Source organism: Aythya marila (assembly GCF_965140915.1).
Source record: "Aythya marila genome assembly, chromosome: 6".
Classification (NCBI taxonomy): Eukaryota; Metazoa; Chordata; class Aves; order Anseriformes; family Anatidae; genus Aythya; species Aythya marila.
In genome coordinates, this window is record NC_139047.1 from 32,105,219 (window position 1) to 32,117,563 (window position 12,345).

Genomic DNA, 12,345 nt, shown 5'->3' on the forward strand with positions numbered 1-12,345 from the left:
GGAGCTGCCTGCTGCATGCAGCACAGCCCAGGAGCCCGCCCCGCCGCAGCCACAGCAAGCCCTGTGTGCGGGGAAGGGGCTGCCAGCAGTTTAATCGTGCTGGGGCCGAAGCAGAAACACACCGAGGAGGGTTTGAGAACTGAAACGGCTGCACGGGGCTGGCAGAGAGGAGCTGGGAGGCACGGGGAAGGTCAGGACAGAGCTGCCTGCAGGGAGCTGGTGTACCTGGGGCTGCAGGACGTAGCTCAGAGCTGTCCTGCTGGCTGTGGCGAGGCAGGTTCCTTGATCTGAGCTCTGAGGAGACAGCAGCCCTGCTGGGCAGGAGCTCTGCTGGAGCCACGGCCAGCACACATCAGCCCCCTGGCCGCCGGGAGCTGCACTATTTACAGCACACGAGCCACAGCCCTGCTGCCTTCTCCTCCCCCAGAGCCCCAGGAAGCAGGCTGATGAGGCACGGGGGCACGGCGAGCCATCCCCTCTCCTCTCGGGGCGAGCACCGGGGTGGCCCAGCTCCAGCCACGGCCTCTGTGCCAAAAAGAAAGGAAGAGCAGCTCGCCGTGCCAGCCAGAGGTGTAAACAAGGAGTGACAAGGAAGTGGAGGGATGTGGCACACCGCACCGTGCCACACAGCGCCTGCATGGAGACCGAGCTAGCTGCAGGAGCAGCCACCCGCACCACCCCGCCTGTGGGTGCAGGGACAGCTGCCAGCCAGGCCTCCTGGAGAGATGGGATCTTTACAGATAGGTTTTTTATTGATTTTTTTTTTTTTTTTAAGCTGTAGTATCAGCATCTGCTGGTGTTACGATCTCCAGAGGCATGCTGCATTGCTACAGAGCAGCCCTTTGGCCCGATGGAAGGCTCCGACGAGCTGGCGGACCGAAAGGCGGCCGGCACGCCCGGTTTGTTGCAGAAGAGGTCAGCGGTTCCTGGGTCTTTGTAAACCTGAGCTGTTTCTTCCCCAGCCCCCTGCCCCCCCCAGCAGTCACTGCGGAGGAAGGGGGATGCCCCGCGGGTCGGTGACTTGACCCTCCTGCAGGTTCTTGACGAGCTGAGCCAGCCAGCGCTTGGTGGTGGTGTCGTCCTTCAGGACCTGGGCGAAGGTGGTGTCCTTCAGTTGGTCAGGAAGGCACTGCCTGAGAGCTTCACGTGCCCTACATCAAGAGACAAGAAACGGGGCCCAACAAATAAACTCACAGGGGCAAGAGGGGAGCAAACCGCACTGGGGACGTCAACGCTCGTTTGCCTGGGGGGACCAGCCAAGGAAAGCACGGAGCAGCAGCACGGCTCCCATCCCTCACGGGAGATCCCACCGAGCAAAGCCCCGTGTCCTGATAGCCTTTGCTCAAGAGCAGCGCCGTGCCAGAAGAGGCAGACACAACAAACACAAACACGGCAGCTTTGGGAAGTACAAGCTGATTTCACGCCGAATTTCATCGATTGATTTTTACTGCTCACGGCCCGCATGATGCAGAAGAGCGAGAGCACAGCACAGCTTCCGACTCAGGCCTTCCCTCACACCCAGCCCAAGCACCATTCGAGCTCAGGCAGCTGTAACCCGCACGGCTTGAACCCGACCAAACTCCAAAGAGCCAGTTTCTACCCTCTATCATAAAAGCTTCTGGGGCCAGCAATAAAAACAAGCATTTTTCACACTGAGCTAAGGCTGATGTAAAGGCAGATGAATAACCCTGGCTCCAAGCGGGCACCGGCAAGGGGAGCTGCATTTCCAAGCGGGTGGGAGAAGCCCCTGCCCACACTCCTTAAATGTTTACCTGGGGTTATCGGAAAGGCGAAGGTAACAGCGGACGACGTGCTTCAGCAGCCGTGCTGAGGGCTCCTTGGAAAGCTGCAGGACCATTTTACCCTGTTTGACAGAGGCCAGTGTCACCAGTTAAAGCGTCTGTGGGGACAGCTTCACAGCCAGCAGAGCCTGGCACAGACCATTAAATCACAACACATTGTGTTTCTCACAACACGTAGGACCCTGCACGTGGCTGCAGCCTGAAAGCACCCAGCTCAGGAAACTGCATGGATGCCTTCATGCACCTGCCCCGAGGCATGTTTGGGCATCGAATCAGATCTGCTCAGCAAGATTTCCCTCCCCCCCTCCCAGTGAAACTATATTGGCTAGCACTGACCATTTTCCCCATTAGCTAAATTCACCTGTATTTGGATATTTAGTCAGCCAGCAATTAGTGGGGCCACCTCACCTGCCCTTTTGCAAGCTTCCTGTTCTCAGCTATCCCCTGGACACCAAGATTTCTTCAAAATAAGGAACAACAGGTCAGAGAGCTTCTCAGACAGCTCCTAGACAGAAATTGCTAACTTGCTCTTTTAAAAGCCTCTAATTCTTGCAGAACATCTCACTCACTCATCAGCGGACTAGGAAGCAAACCATCACTCTCATGAGACAGGAGTGCATTATCCAAATTTTTGAAATACAGAAACGTCTACGAACATTTTCATCTTAGTGCTGTGGAATATTCAGCGTGTCAGTGCTTCACCCAGTGGTGAACAACCAGGATTTCTTCCACACTGTCACAGCTTAATCCACCCACGTTCTTCCATGTCCATACCCTTCCCCACTGCATTCTTCCTTGGTCTCCTTCCCTCCCCTGCCCCAGGGTTTCTGTTTCTAAATGCTTGCTTGACTTTGCCCGAGCCAGATGTACTTCCTCCAAAGCTGATCCCTTTCTCGACCAGGAAAATCCTACCACATTGGTTATTTTGGACATCAGCTCACAAGCATTCGTATTTTGCTGTTCACGTGAGAGTTAGGAAAACGTTTTCTTTACATCTGGGAAAACAGACCCACAAATATTCCCAGTGAAAGCATCAACATTTAGGCACAGAACCAGGGCTGCAAAATGCTTAACTTAACGCTGCATTTTCTTCTCCTGAGACTGGCTCTTTAAAAAGCAAACACAAATACATAAAAGCAGGGTAATGGCTATTCCAGGGCAGACGTATTCCCCTTAGCAAGCTAAAAGAAGTGTCTGAGCTGGGCTATTACTCCTGGGATGAACAAAATACAGGTACCCAAACCTCTCCTACACAAGGGACAGCCAGAGAGCAGTAAAACAGCTGCTGAAGGCGCTGACTGCTAGAGAAAGCATTTAACTTTTTATAGGCAGAAGAAACAAATAATCTTACCAGTATCATGGCAACATGGGAGAACCGCTCGTAAGTCTGACAGATGTATGCCAGTCCCGTGTCATCCAGGAGGATTTTCTGAAGGATAAACGTAGCAACCTGGAACAGGGAGAAATCAGAAAAGAGAGAATATAAACATCTACCCCAAAAAAAAGAAGAGTCTTTGTGCTGTACTCTTTTCATGGCAGCTCTTTCTCTTTCAGCAGTGCTGAAAGGCCTTTCAGCAAATGTTGTACTTGATTTAAAGTTTAAAGCCAAAAAGAAAACGCAGGACAAAACCCAATGGTTGGCATCTTTGGCTAAAGAAAAGAAGTGGAGACGAAGCAGTGCACACAAGATGACTGGATGAAGGCTGAAGGAGGCAGCAATTACTGCCAGGCTGCATGGGACAGCCTCAAGATTATGGCTACACAGTAGGCCTGATGAAGTGAACATCCCCATCACCACCATCACCACCAACTGCACAACCTCTGTGCTGTGTAGTTACAGCATCTCTTCTCTCAGGCCTAAGATTAATCCAGCTGAGCCCTGGGAGTTACTCTGCTGGGCTACAAAGGAGTATGATGTCTGCTGAAAACAGCAAGACATTTCCCAGCAAAACTACCAGACTCAGAATCTCTCAGCTCAGTTTGATGGTGGTTTTGTTTGTTTCTGAGGATGGGTGGAGGCAAAACTCCACCCTGAGCTGCCCCAGCATTTACAACAGGAAACAAACCAACTCTGCAGGTTACTGACTGCCTGGTCATTTGGATATAACCAACAAAAAAGTCTTAATTAAGAAAAAAAATGTAGATACCGTCTTAGAGAGTTCACTGCCAGACTCCATAATGCGTAAGCACAGGGGGATAATTTCTGTTGTCAGTAAGAAATTTATCACTTCTTGCTCATCGGTTTTCACCAAGGCCCCTTGAAGGAAAAACAGAAACCCAAATCAGCAAGTGATACATTAAAAACAAAACTTGCCTTTCAAAGATGGCCTGTATTGTGTCCTGCCCAGGAATCACTGGGTCTGAGTGGCTGACAGAGCAGCTGCCATCCCAAGCATGTTGCAGCACGTGGCTGGAGAAGAGCTCGTTTGGGTAACAAACGTAATTAAGCTGGGTTTGGGGGCTGTTTGTTTTTCAGCAAGGGATTCATTCTTGGCTCTCCCCCCGGTGGTAATACAAACCCAAGAGGCTGACAGCCTCTTGACATCAACCTCTGGGAAGAAGACATGCACTTCTAGACCCTCTTACTTTATACACTGAGAAGTGTTTTGGGCAGAAAAGAAGGAAAACAGCATGTGGGGATGACAGGGCGAATAAACTCAAGCATCAATCTCGCTGCTTACCAATCACTCCGAGGCTCGTGAGCCGCAGGTACTCAAACGGACGCGTCTTGCTAACTGTGTGCAAGAAGGGGTAGAGGAAGAGGGGGATGTGAGCTGCCAAAAAAGCTGACCTGTAGGAAAGGGAGAACACCCGTGAGAGACAAGGAAAACAAAGCGAGCACAAACCCAGTATTATCACACACAGCCTCTGATTATTCCTGAGGGACAACATTGCTGCCGCTCCTCAAAAGTGGGAACAGTTTGTTCCCTGATGGGAAGGTGCTGAGGTAAATCCTGCGCTGGGCCACTTTTCCCCAGGAGCCCACAAACTGCCTTCTGACAACGTCGAAGAACACAGCCTGCAGGGAGAAACCTGGAGATCGCTCTGCTAGCCAGGAGGGGAGCTCTCTTGCACAACCACCCGACATTCTTCATCTGTTTTCAGTTTTCAAGCTTTAATTGTAAAAGCACGTGGTGTAAAACTACCCTATTTCTTCGGATATTATCTTAGGAAGGGTTGTTGTTTAACGCTACTTTGCGGCAGCTGGAAAACAAATTCAGCTACCTACTGCTTCCCTCAGCAGGAACAGAAGCATGAGATCATGGCTCTCAGGATAGTTTTCTTCTGAGTATTAGCTACTGGTTTTGGCTGAACCAACATCAGCTTTTCCCTTGCTGACACGTGCTGGACAGAGACTGAGAAACGCTGAAGTCAGGCACTGGCTGGGGACCGCAGGCGTGGCTCTGATACTGCTCCCTTGCCACACACGGTCTCAGGGAAAGGCAGCCCTGCTCATTCCACTCTCTGCACAGCTGGTCCAAACAACCAGAAGCTCATAAAAACAGGGATCCTGCGTACAACGCTCAGCACAAAGGCACCCTTGTCTCTGGCTGAGCTCCCAGGGGCTGCCACAAGCCAGCAGTTTGGGAATTTGCAGGATCTCAGGACGATTCAAGGAATGCCACACATTCAGGACCACCATAAAGCTGTCATCCTGGTAATCCGTGCAAACAAGTGAAAGCAGCCAGCAGCTGCTTGTCTCCCAGCTCTCTCCACTGCTCCACTTCTCTTGGTAAAAGAGCAGAAAGGAGCTCACGTGCTTCCAGAGTGAAACTGGCTGAGCTGTCAGCACCAACATCCCAGCAAACTCACGTACTCAGAGACACCCACCTGGTTTCAGGGTGAGATGCGACACACTGCAGCAGAGCTAAAGCATTGCAGACTCTGTTGGACTGATGGGCCGTCAAAGTCGGAGGGTTGATGGATGGATAGATATTTACAATTTCCTAAAAATTAACAGGTGAAGAAAAGTTAAGGGAGAAAACCATCCAGATGCACAAGAGCATTTGCCCAGCAATGAGTGATGCTGTCAAGAGACATCAGCCTGCTCTCACCAAGCATCACCCTGGAGTTCCGTGGCAGCCCCTGTGCTATGAAGAGAAGGGCAGAGCTACGCCAGAGCCAGTTTGACAAGGAGCCATAGGGACGTAGTCAAAGTTTAATTTCAGTTAAAAACAAACAAACAAAAGGGTTCATTCGATTTCCTGGCTCTTTGTGGATGTGGGGACTGCTTTGTTTTGAAGTCCCAGAGCAAACAGGAATGTTGTTCCTGTGCCTAGAGGCAGAGCACACCTACCCCACTCATACCATAGCTGCTGGTGCTCTTCTAACCGAATACGAGGGAAGCAGCGAACGGGGGGAAATCCAGCTTGGAAGTCTGCCTGCTTCCAACTACGGCTCCCTTATAATCTTCAGTTGTTTCAGAGCCACTCTGGAACAGTTTGGCACTGCCTGTCCTGCATGACTTTCCTTCCTCCTCTGAAGGAGATGACTAGATCCACCACAGAGATGGGCAGTCATCAGCTGAGCCACTCAGTTTGTCAAGCAACGCGGGTACTTTCCTTCCCAAGGCTCCCTAGAGGAGGGAGCAGCACTCCCACACTGCCCTTCCTGCAGGCTCTCTTTAGGGGCAACCTTTTGACCAGGCAACGCTCAAGCTCATGCAAAGAAAAACCCCAAACCAACCAAACAACCAAAAAAATCACTACCAGAGATCTTTAGGAGGAAAAACGTTGGCCCTACCCACCTGAAGGAGCGCCGCAATCGTGCCAAACGAGTGCCACAGCATGGGGGCCAGGTCGGGCACGGACTCGCGCTTCTTGCTGAGCTCCAGCAGCGCATTCTCCCTCGTCTCAGGGCTGGACAGCTCATTGATCCACTGGTAGATCTTCTCGCGGTCTACCTGAGCCAGCGCTGTTGGCACGGGCTGCGAAGGAGACAAGAACACTCCCGTCATGGCTATTCCATCCAGGTCTCACCCAAAACCATCCCACAATGTACATTTGAGAAACATTCACGCAAACACGAGGAAAAGAAGGGCAAGGAGCGAGCCTCTCAGCGAGTCCGCCTCGTGCCTCTGCTGGCCCAACAAGCACTCAAGGGGCAAATGCTCACCGAACGCTTGCTGGGCTTCCTAGAGATAACCCGGTGATTCAGACCAAAACTCTGAGGCAAACCTAAGCTTTAAAACTCCCCGTGAATGCTTCCAAATAGTAGCTGAGAAGCCGCTCAAGCCTTCTGCAGCAGTGCTCCCTGCCACCCCGCACACAACCCGGCTGGCCACAGAGGCAGCCCGTGGTCCTTTACTGCTTTAAACCCAGACAAAAACTCTCCATGTGCTTACGGCACCAGGCACAAGCACTGCTTGCACCATGCTGACAGCAACGCTGCTACAAGAAAACCAGAGAATTTGGGAAACGAAAGCAACCGGAACCAAAACTGAAAGTGTCTGTCAGAGGCAGGCTCCCAGGGCTGCTGGAGGGAGACGCCTCCAGAGCTTGCTGTTTCTGTAAAGGTTTCCCTCCTCAGCACAGCCACGGCCCTGTGCTACAGATTCCTCCTCAGCCGTGGGATTTATGTTGGGCTGAAGCTCGAATTTCTCTCCCTGTAACTTAGTCCATACACTAGGTTATGTGCTGTTATCAGTCCCTATATTTCAGGGCTCAAAAACTCATAACTGCTCAGCTTTCATCCTACCCCCTTTTTCTCATCTACTCCGTTTGATTTACAAATAAAATAAATTTGTTCTGGCCTGGAACAGACACGATGGTCGAGCAGAGCCCGTTCGTTTCTATTTGGGATGGTGGAGGGACAAGCATTGATATTGTTATAATCACATTATCTGAAGCTCCCATCTATTTTTTTAGGCTCGCTGTGAAGTTTCAGTTCCTGCAAGCTTAAACACAGCAGCCCCTTAAAAGCACAATCACGTGGCCGTGATCCCCAGAGAACTCTAAGCAGATTTTCCACACGATTAAGTTTCTTTTATGCCCCGTATTTGTCTTAGCAAGAACCGGCTGCTGTCCACAGGCCCTGCAGTTGCTCCTCTCATTCCAGTTTAAATCGGGAATCGGATTTTTCCTTGTTTTGTCGGCGTTTCCCACCTCCCAGCCTAAAATTCTGGGGGACCCCGAGGCCGCTGCTGGAAGTGCTGACCAAGGGGAGCAGCACACCCACCGCCTGGCTCCTTTTTAAGTCCTTTTTAAGCAAATTTGGAGGATTCAGCGCCTCCAAACCCAACGGGAGCCCTGAACTTCAGCAGCAACAGATTAACCGCTTGGGGCTCTCAACAGCACGCTGATGGCTGCTTTAAAGACACGTTTATATTTAGTTTAAGACACATTTATACTTACGCACAGAGTTTAAATATGCAGATATACTCACATATAGAGATTTTTACATATTTTAAGGCCATTTTATAAAATTTTGTAAATTTTTTAAAAACATTTTATAAACGTTGGCCTCTCCTTCAGCCTGCACCACGCCTTGCAGCCTGCAGGCGCGGAGCCTCCCACCAGCTCCACCCCGGGATGCCACGACACGCCGCGCGACGCCCTTATCGCGACAACCTCCCCGCGACCGGCCCCCTTTATCGCGACAGGCCCGGATCCGAGCCGTGCCGCAGAGACACCCAACCCCTCCCCAAGCCCCGGGAGCCCCCTCCCACGCCTCCCGGAGGCTCTCACCGCGGCCGTGGCCAGGCTGTGCATGGCGGAGCGGGGCCGCCCGGGGCCGGGCCGTGCCGTGCCTCAGGCGCAGGCCGCCGCCATCCCCCCCTGAGGCAGGGCCGCGCCCTCCCCCCTCTCTCTCTCCCCGCCCTCGGCCGCAAAGGCTGCTGGGAAAAAAAAAAAGTGGGCGTGGCCCCGCGGCGCGCAGGCGCGCTCCGCGCAGGGGCGCCGCCGCCCTATCCCCCGCTGCTGACGTCAGCGGGGCGCGCGCGCGCGCCTGCGTGCCCAGCGTCGCGCGCCGTCTCGCGCCGCCAGCCGGTTCCCGCCATCCGCCGCCCCCCCCCCTCCCCCCCCGCGGACCCGCAGGTACCGGGGCTCGGCCCCGCCCCCTCTCCCCCCCCCCCCCTCGCGGTCCCCCCCCCCCCCCGCGCCCCGCTGCCCCGCGGGGTCCCTGTGCCCCCCCCCCCGCCGCCGGCTGCCCCCTCCCGGGACCGCCGCCGCTCGGGCTCCTTTCTTTGCCGGGGCTTTTTGACCGCTTTTCGGTGCTTTCGCAGTAATTCCTGATCGGTTTTGAATCATTTGTGTTGTTTTCGGGTATTTCCTATTGGCTTTTAGTTCGATTTTCTATTAGTGTTTATCATTTTCCATTATTGTTTATTATTTCCTATTATTTCCCAATATTTTCTATTATTTCCTATTATTTTCTATTATTTCCTATTATTTTCTATTATTTTCCATTATTTTCTATTATTGTTTATTATTTTCTATTATTTTCTATTATTTTTCATTATTTCCTATTATTTCCCATAATTTCCTATTACCTTTTATTTCCTATTACCTTTTATTTCCTATTACCTTTTATTTCCTATTACCTTTTATTTCCTATTATCTTCCCATATTTCCTATTATTTTCCCTTATTACTTTCCATTATTTTCCATTACTTCCCATTTCTCCCCATTCCTCCCCATTCCTTCCTCATTGCTTCCAATTCTTTTTAACTTAAACTTTTAATTATTTTTATTTTTTATTATTCTTTATTATTTTATTATCTTTATTATTATTGTTTTATTATTATTGTTGTTGTTTATTACTGTTATTGTTTATTATTATTTATTATTATTTATCAATATTTATTATTATTTATTATTATTTTAATATTTTTATCATTTTAATCCCTTTTGATTATTTTTTATCACTTTCTACCACTTATTCTTGACATTATTCCCCCCCCAGCCTTGCAGCCCGGCCCGGGGACCCCCCCCTTTTCCCCTCCATCCCCACCCCCGGTACGAGCCCCCCTCTCCCCGCAGGCGGCGGGGCCGCGGGCATGGCCCTGCTGAAGGTGCACGGGCCGGTGCGGATGCGCAGCATGCAGACGGGCATCACCAAGTGGAAGGAGGGCAGCTTCGAGATCGTGGAGAAGGACAACAAAGTCAGCCTGGTGGTGCACTACAACGTCGGGGGCATCCCGAAGACGTTTCAGGTAGCCCGGCCGCTCGGCGTCGCGGCCCCTGTAAATTACCCCCAGCCCCATAAATGACTCAGGTTTGTTGCTAGAGGGTCTCCTGGGCTCGGCGGTGGGGATGATGGTGGATGGGGAGAGCCAAAAAGCAGAGGAAAAATTACCGAAGCCGTGCCCTGCGTGCAAAATTCTGGCGTTTTTGGAATAAGCCCTCTGTTATCGGGATGTCTCCGATAGGGCTGCAGAGCCTGGAGCTGAAGCCCCATCAGACCCCCAGCATCCACCTCAAATCGCTTTTTTTTCCATTCTACGCTAACTTTCAGGTTAGCCTTTGTAGGACCTTTTCACTCAAAAAGCCCCAAATGCCAAGAGCGCAAAGGGAGATTTTTCTGTGAGAGATCTCCACCTGCAATTAAAAATAATCCTAATTGCTGTATCGCCGAGCGGCGGCGTTAACAGCCAACCTGAACGCCGGCTGCTTCTGTTTCGCTCCACGCCTGTTTCCCTGCTGTGGTATCCCCCAAGCCTTTCCCTGAGCTGTTTATTCCTGCGAGCAAAAAGTTGGCTTTGGGTTTGAAAGGTGAAGTTTTGCTGCCCGAAAACTCTCAGGAACGAAGCTGACAGCCCGCGGCGCCTTGGAATCGGGGCGTGAGGAAGTCGTCAGCCCCGGACACATCCCGCTGCTGGCAGCGTGGGCTTGAAAACCCGAAAATTGTCCTCGCTGAGAGGCCTGGATTTTCCCCTCTCGTCTTCCCTGGGCGCTCCTCGCTGCTGGAAATCGGGGTCTGGAAGGCCGGGATGTCCAACCACGGCCTTGAGGGGCAGGTTTTGCTCCTTGCCCTTCATATCTGTGGGCTCTGGCGCTCGTGGGATGATCTCCGTGGGCTCGGAGGAGGGTTTGTGCTTGAACCGAGTCCGCGAGGCCTAGCGGAGAGGGCGGCGAGGAGGAGGCCGCGAGCACCTGCAGGCCCATCGCTTCTGCTGTTTGTAACATTTGGGTAGATCCTGGGATATATTATATTATATTCCTACAGCACCTAGCGCGTCGTCACATCTCTTACATAGATATTTCCCTACTGATGTTACAAAGTCTTGACGGAGTTGTGCCAGACACCACCTGCATCCTGCTGGGGATATTTCTTTTCCCCCCAGCTCTCCAGACGCCGTAACGCTGACCGGATGGGAGCAGGTGCACCAAGAGTCCGTGTGGAGCCCTCTCACGTTGGCATCGTGAATTGAAATGTCTTGCTTTGCACCGAGGTGCTGGAGTGTCTGCGTGCCTTCAGCACCGACCGCAGTGTTTTAAGAGAAGATGGAAAACTCGGAGCCCGCTTTTCAGTCCCTTGATTTTTTTTTTGAGGACATTTTTCATCTGCGTTAAAGGAAAAAGAAAAAAGAAGGATTGAGCGCAAGCTATTACAGAAATGTAGTTTTCCCAGCAAAATATACCCTTAGATTGAGGTGGTTTTCCAGCCTGTCATGGACTGCTGTTACGTCTAGATCATCTTGCAAAGAAGCTAAAGATCCGTAGGGGAAAAAAAGAAATCTTATTGACAAATCTGATGTGGAGGAATCTTTATTTTTTTTTAACTTGTGTATAATTTGAAGGAGGTGAAACAGCTTATAGAGAACTGTGTAGTGAAATTTTGGTGTTACTTCATAATTAGCGTTGGTGTCTATTAAATCAGCGGCATCGCCTAGATCAGTGGTGTGGCAATCCGCAGGTCAGGCCAAATTAGGAGAAGGCTCCAATCTGATGGGCAGGCTCGGCCTTGGCTGTGGTTTCCAGTCTTGCAGTATGGCAATCCCCTGGCGTGGAGGCCCGTGCGTAGCTAGTGCCTGATCCTTAGGCAAAGCTAAAGAAGGGGCAGCAAAGCGAGAAAGTAAGTGAAAAATGACGAGGAAGTTGGAAATAAGAATGTGCTCGCAAGCCAAGTGTCGAACTTCCACAAACCCTGCAGATGTGAGGTGCTCTTTTGCTTCATCTGCTTTAAGAGTGGCGAGCAGAGCCTTTACTGAACGGCTGCTCCGTGTAGGTGACTTAGCAGGAAGCCGCAATTATGTAATGGCATAATAAAGTAGCAGGGGCATTATTAGCGAGCACGAGCTGTTATTAAAAGTATTCTTGTGCTTGACCATAACCCTGAAACTTCAGACACCATTTAATTGCTATAATGTTGTATTGAGGCTAAGCATGTTTCTTAATGACCTACTACCCGGCAAAAATTTTTAAGCTGTGTCAAGTCTGTCTTCCCTGGGAGAGAATTGCCAAGTGAATGGAAGTTTGTACCTAACATTTAAATCTCAGATCTTTTAAACTTTCCCCATCTTAAAATGTACGTTTCAAACTTGAGGTAGGAGTTTCAGACGGCTAACCGGGACGGTGTGAAGATCTTTATTCCCTTAGTTCAG

At 51.0% G+C, this 12,345-nt stretch overlaps 2 protein-coding genes across 3 annotated transcripts in view; one reads left to right on the forward strand and one right to left on the reverse strand.

Moving 5' to 3' along the window:
- Positions 1-729: 729 nt before the first annotated feature.
- CNOT9 (CCR4-NOT transcription complex subunit 9) lies at positions 730-8,625 on the reverse strand. Its single transcript, XM_082762866.1, has 8 exons — positions 8,489-8,625; positions 6,550-6,729; positions 5,634-5,749; positions 4,484-4,593; positions 3,950-4,059; positions 3,154-3,252; positions 1,773-1,864; positions 730-1,151 (listed from the first exon to the last, which is right to left on the reverse strand). The coding sequence occupies exons 1-8, from the start codon at positions 8,510-8,512 to the stop codon at positions 983-985; spliced, it is 900 nt and encodes a 299-aa protein (XP_082618992.1). The 5' UTR covers positions 8,513-8,625; the 3' UTR covers positions 730-982.
- A 165-nt stretch (positions 8,626-8,790) lies between these two features.
- USP37 (ubiquitin specific peptidase 37) overlaps positions 8,791-12,345 on the forward strand; it is a 35,897-nt gene continuing 32,342 nt past the window's right edge. For both annotated transcript variants that reach the window (XM_082763809.1, XM_082763810.1), the window contains exons 1-2: positions 8,791-8,836; positions 9,782-9,954. In XM_082763809.1, the coding sequence (XP_082619935.1) occupies positions 9,799-9,954 (156 nt within the window). In that variant the 5' untranslated portion in view covers positions 8,791-8,836; positions 9,782-9,798. The remainder of the gene's footprint in view (positions 8,837-9,781; positions 9,955-12,345) is intronic.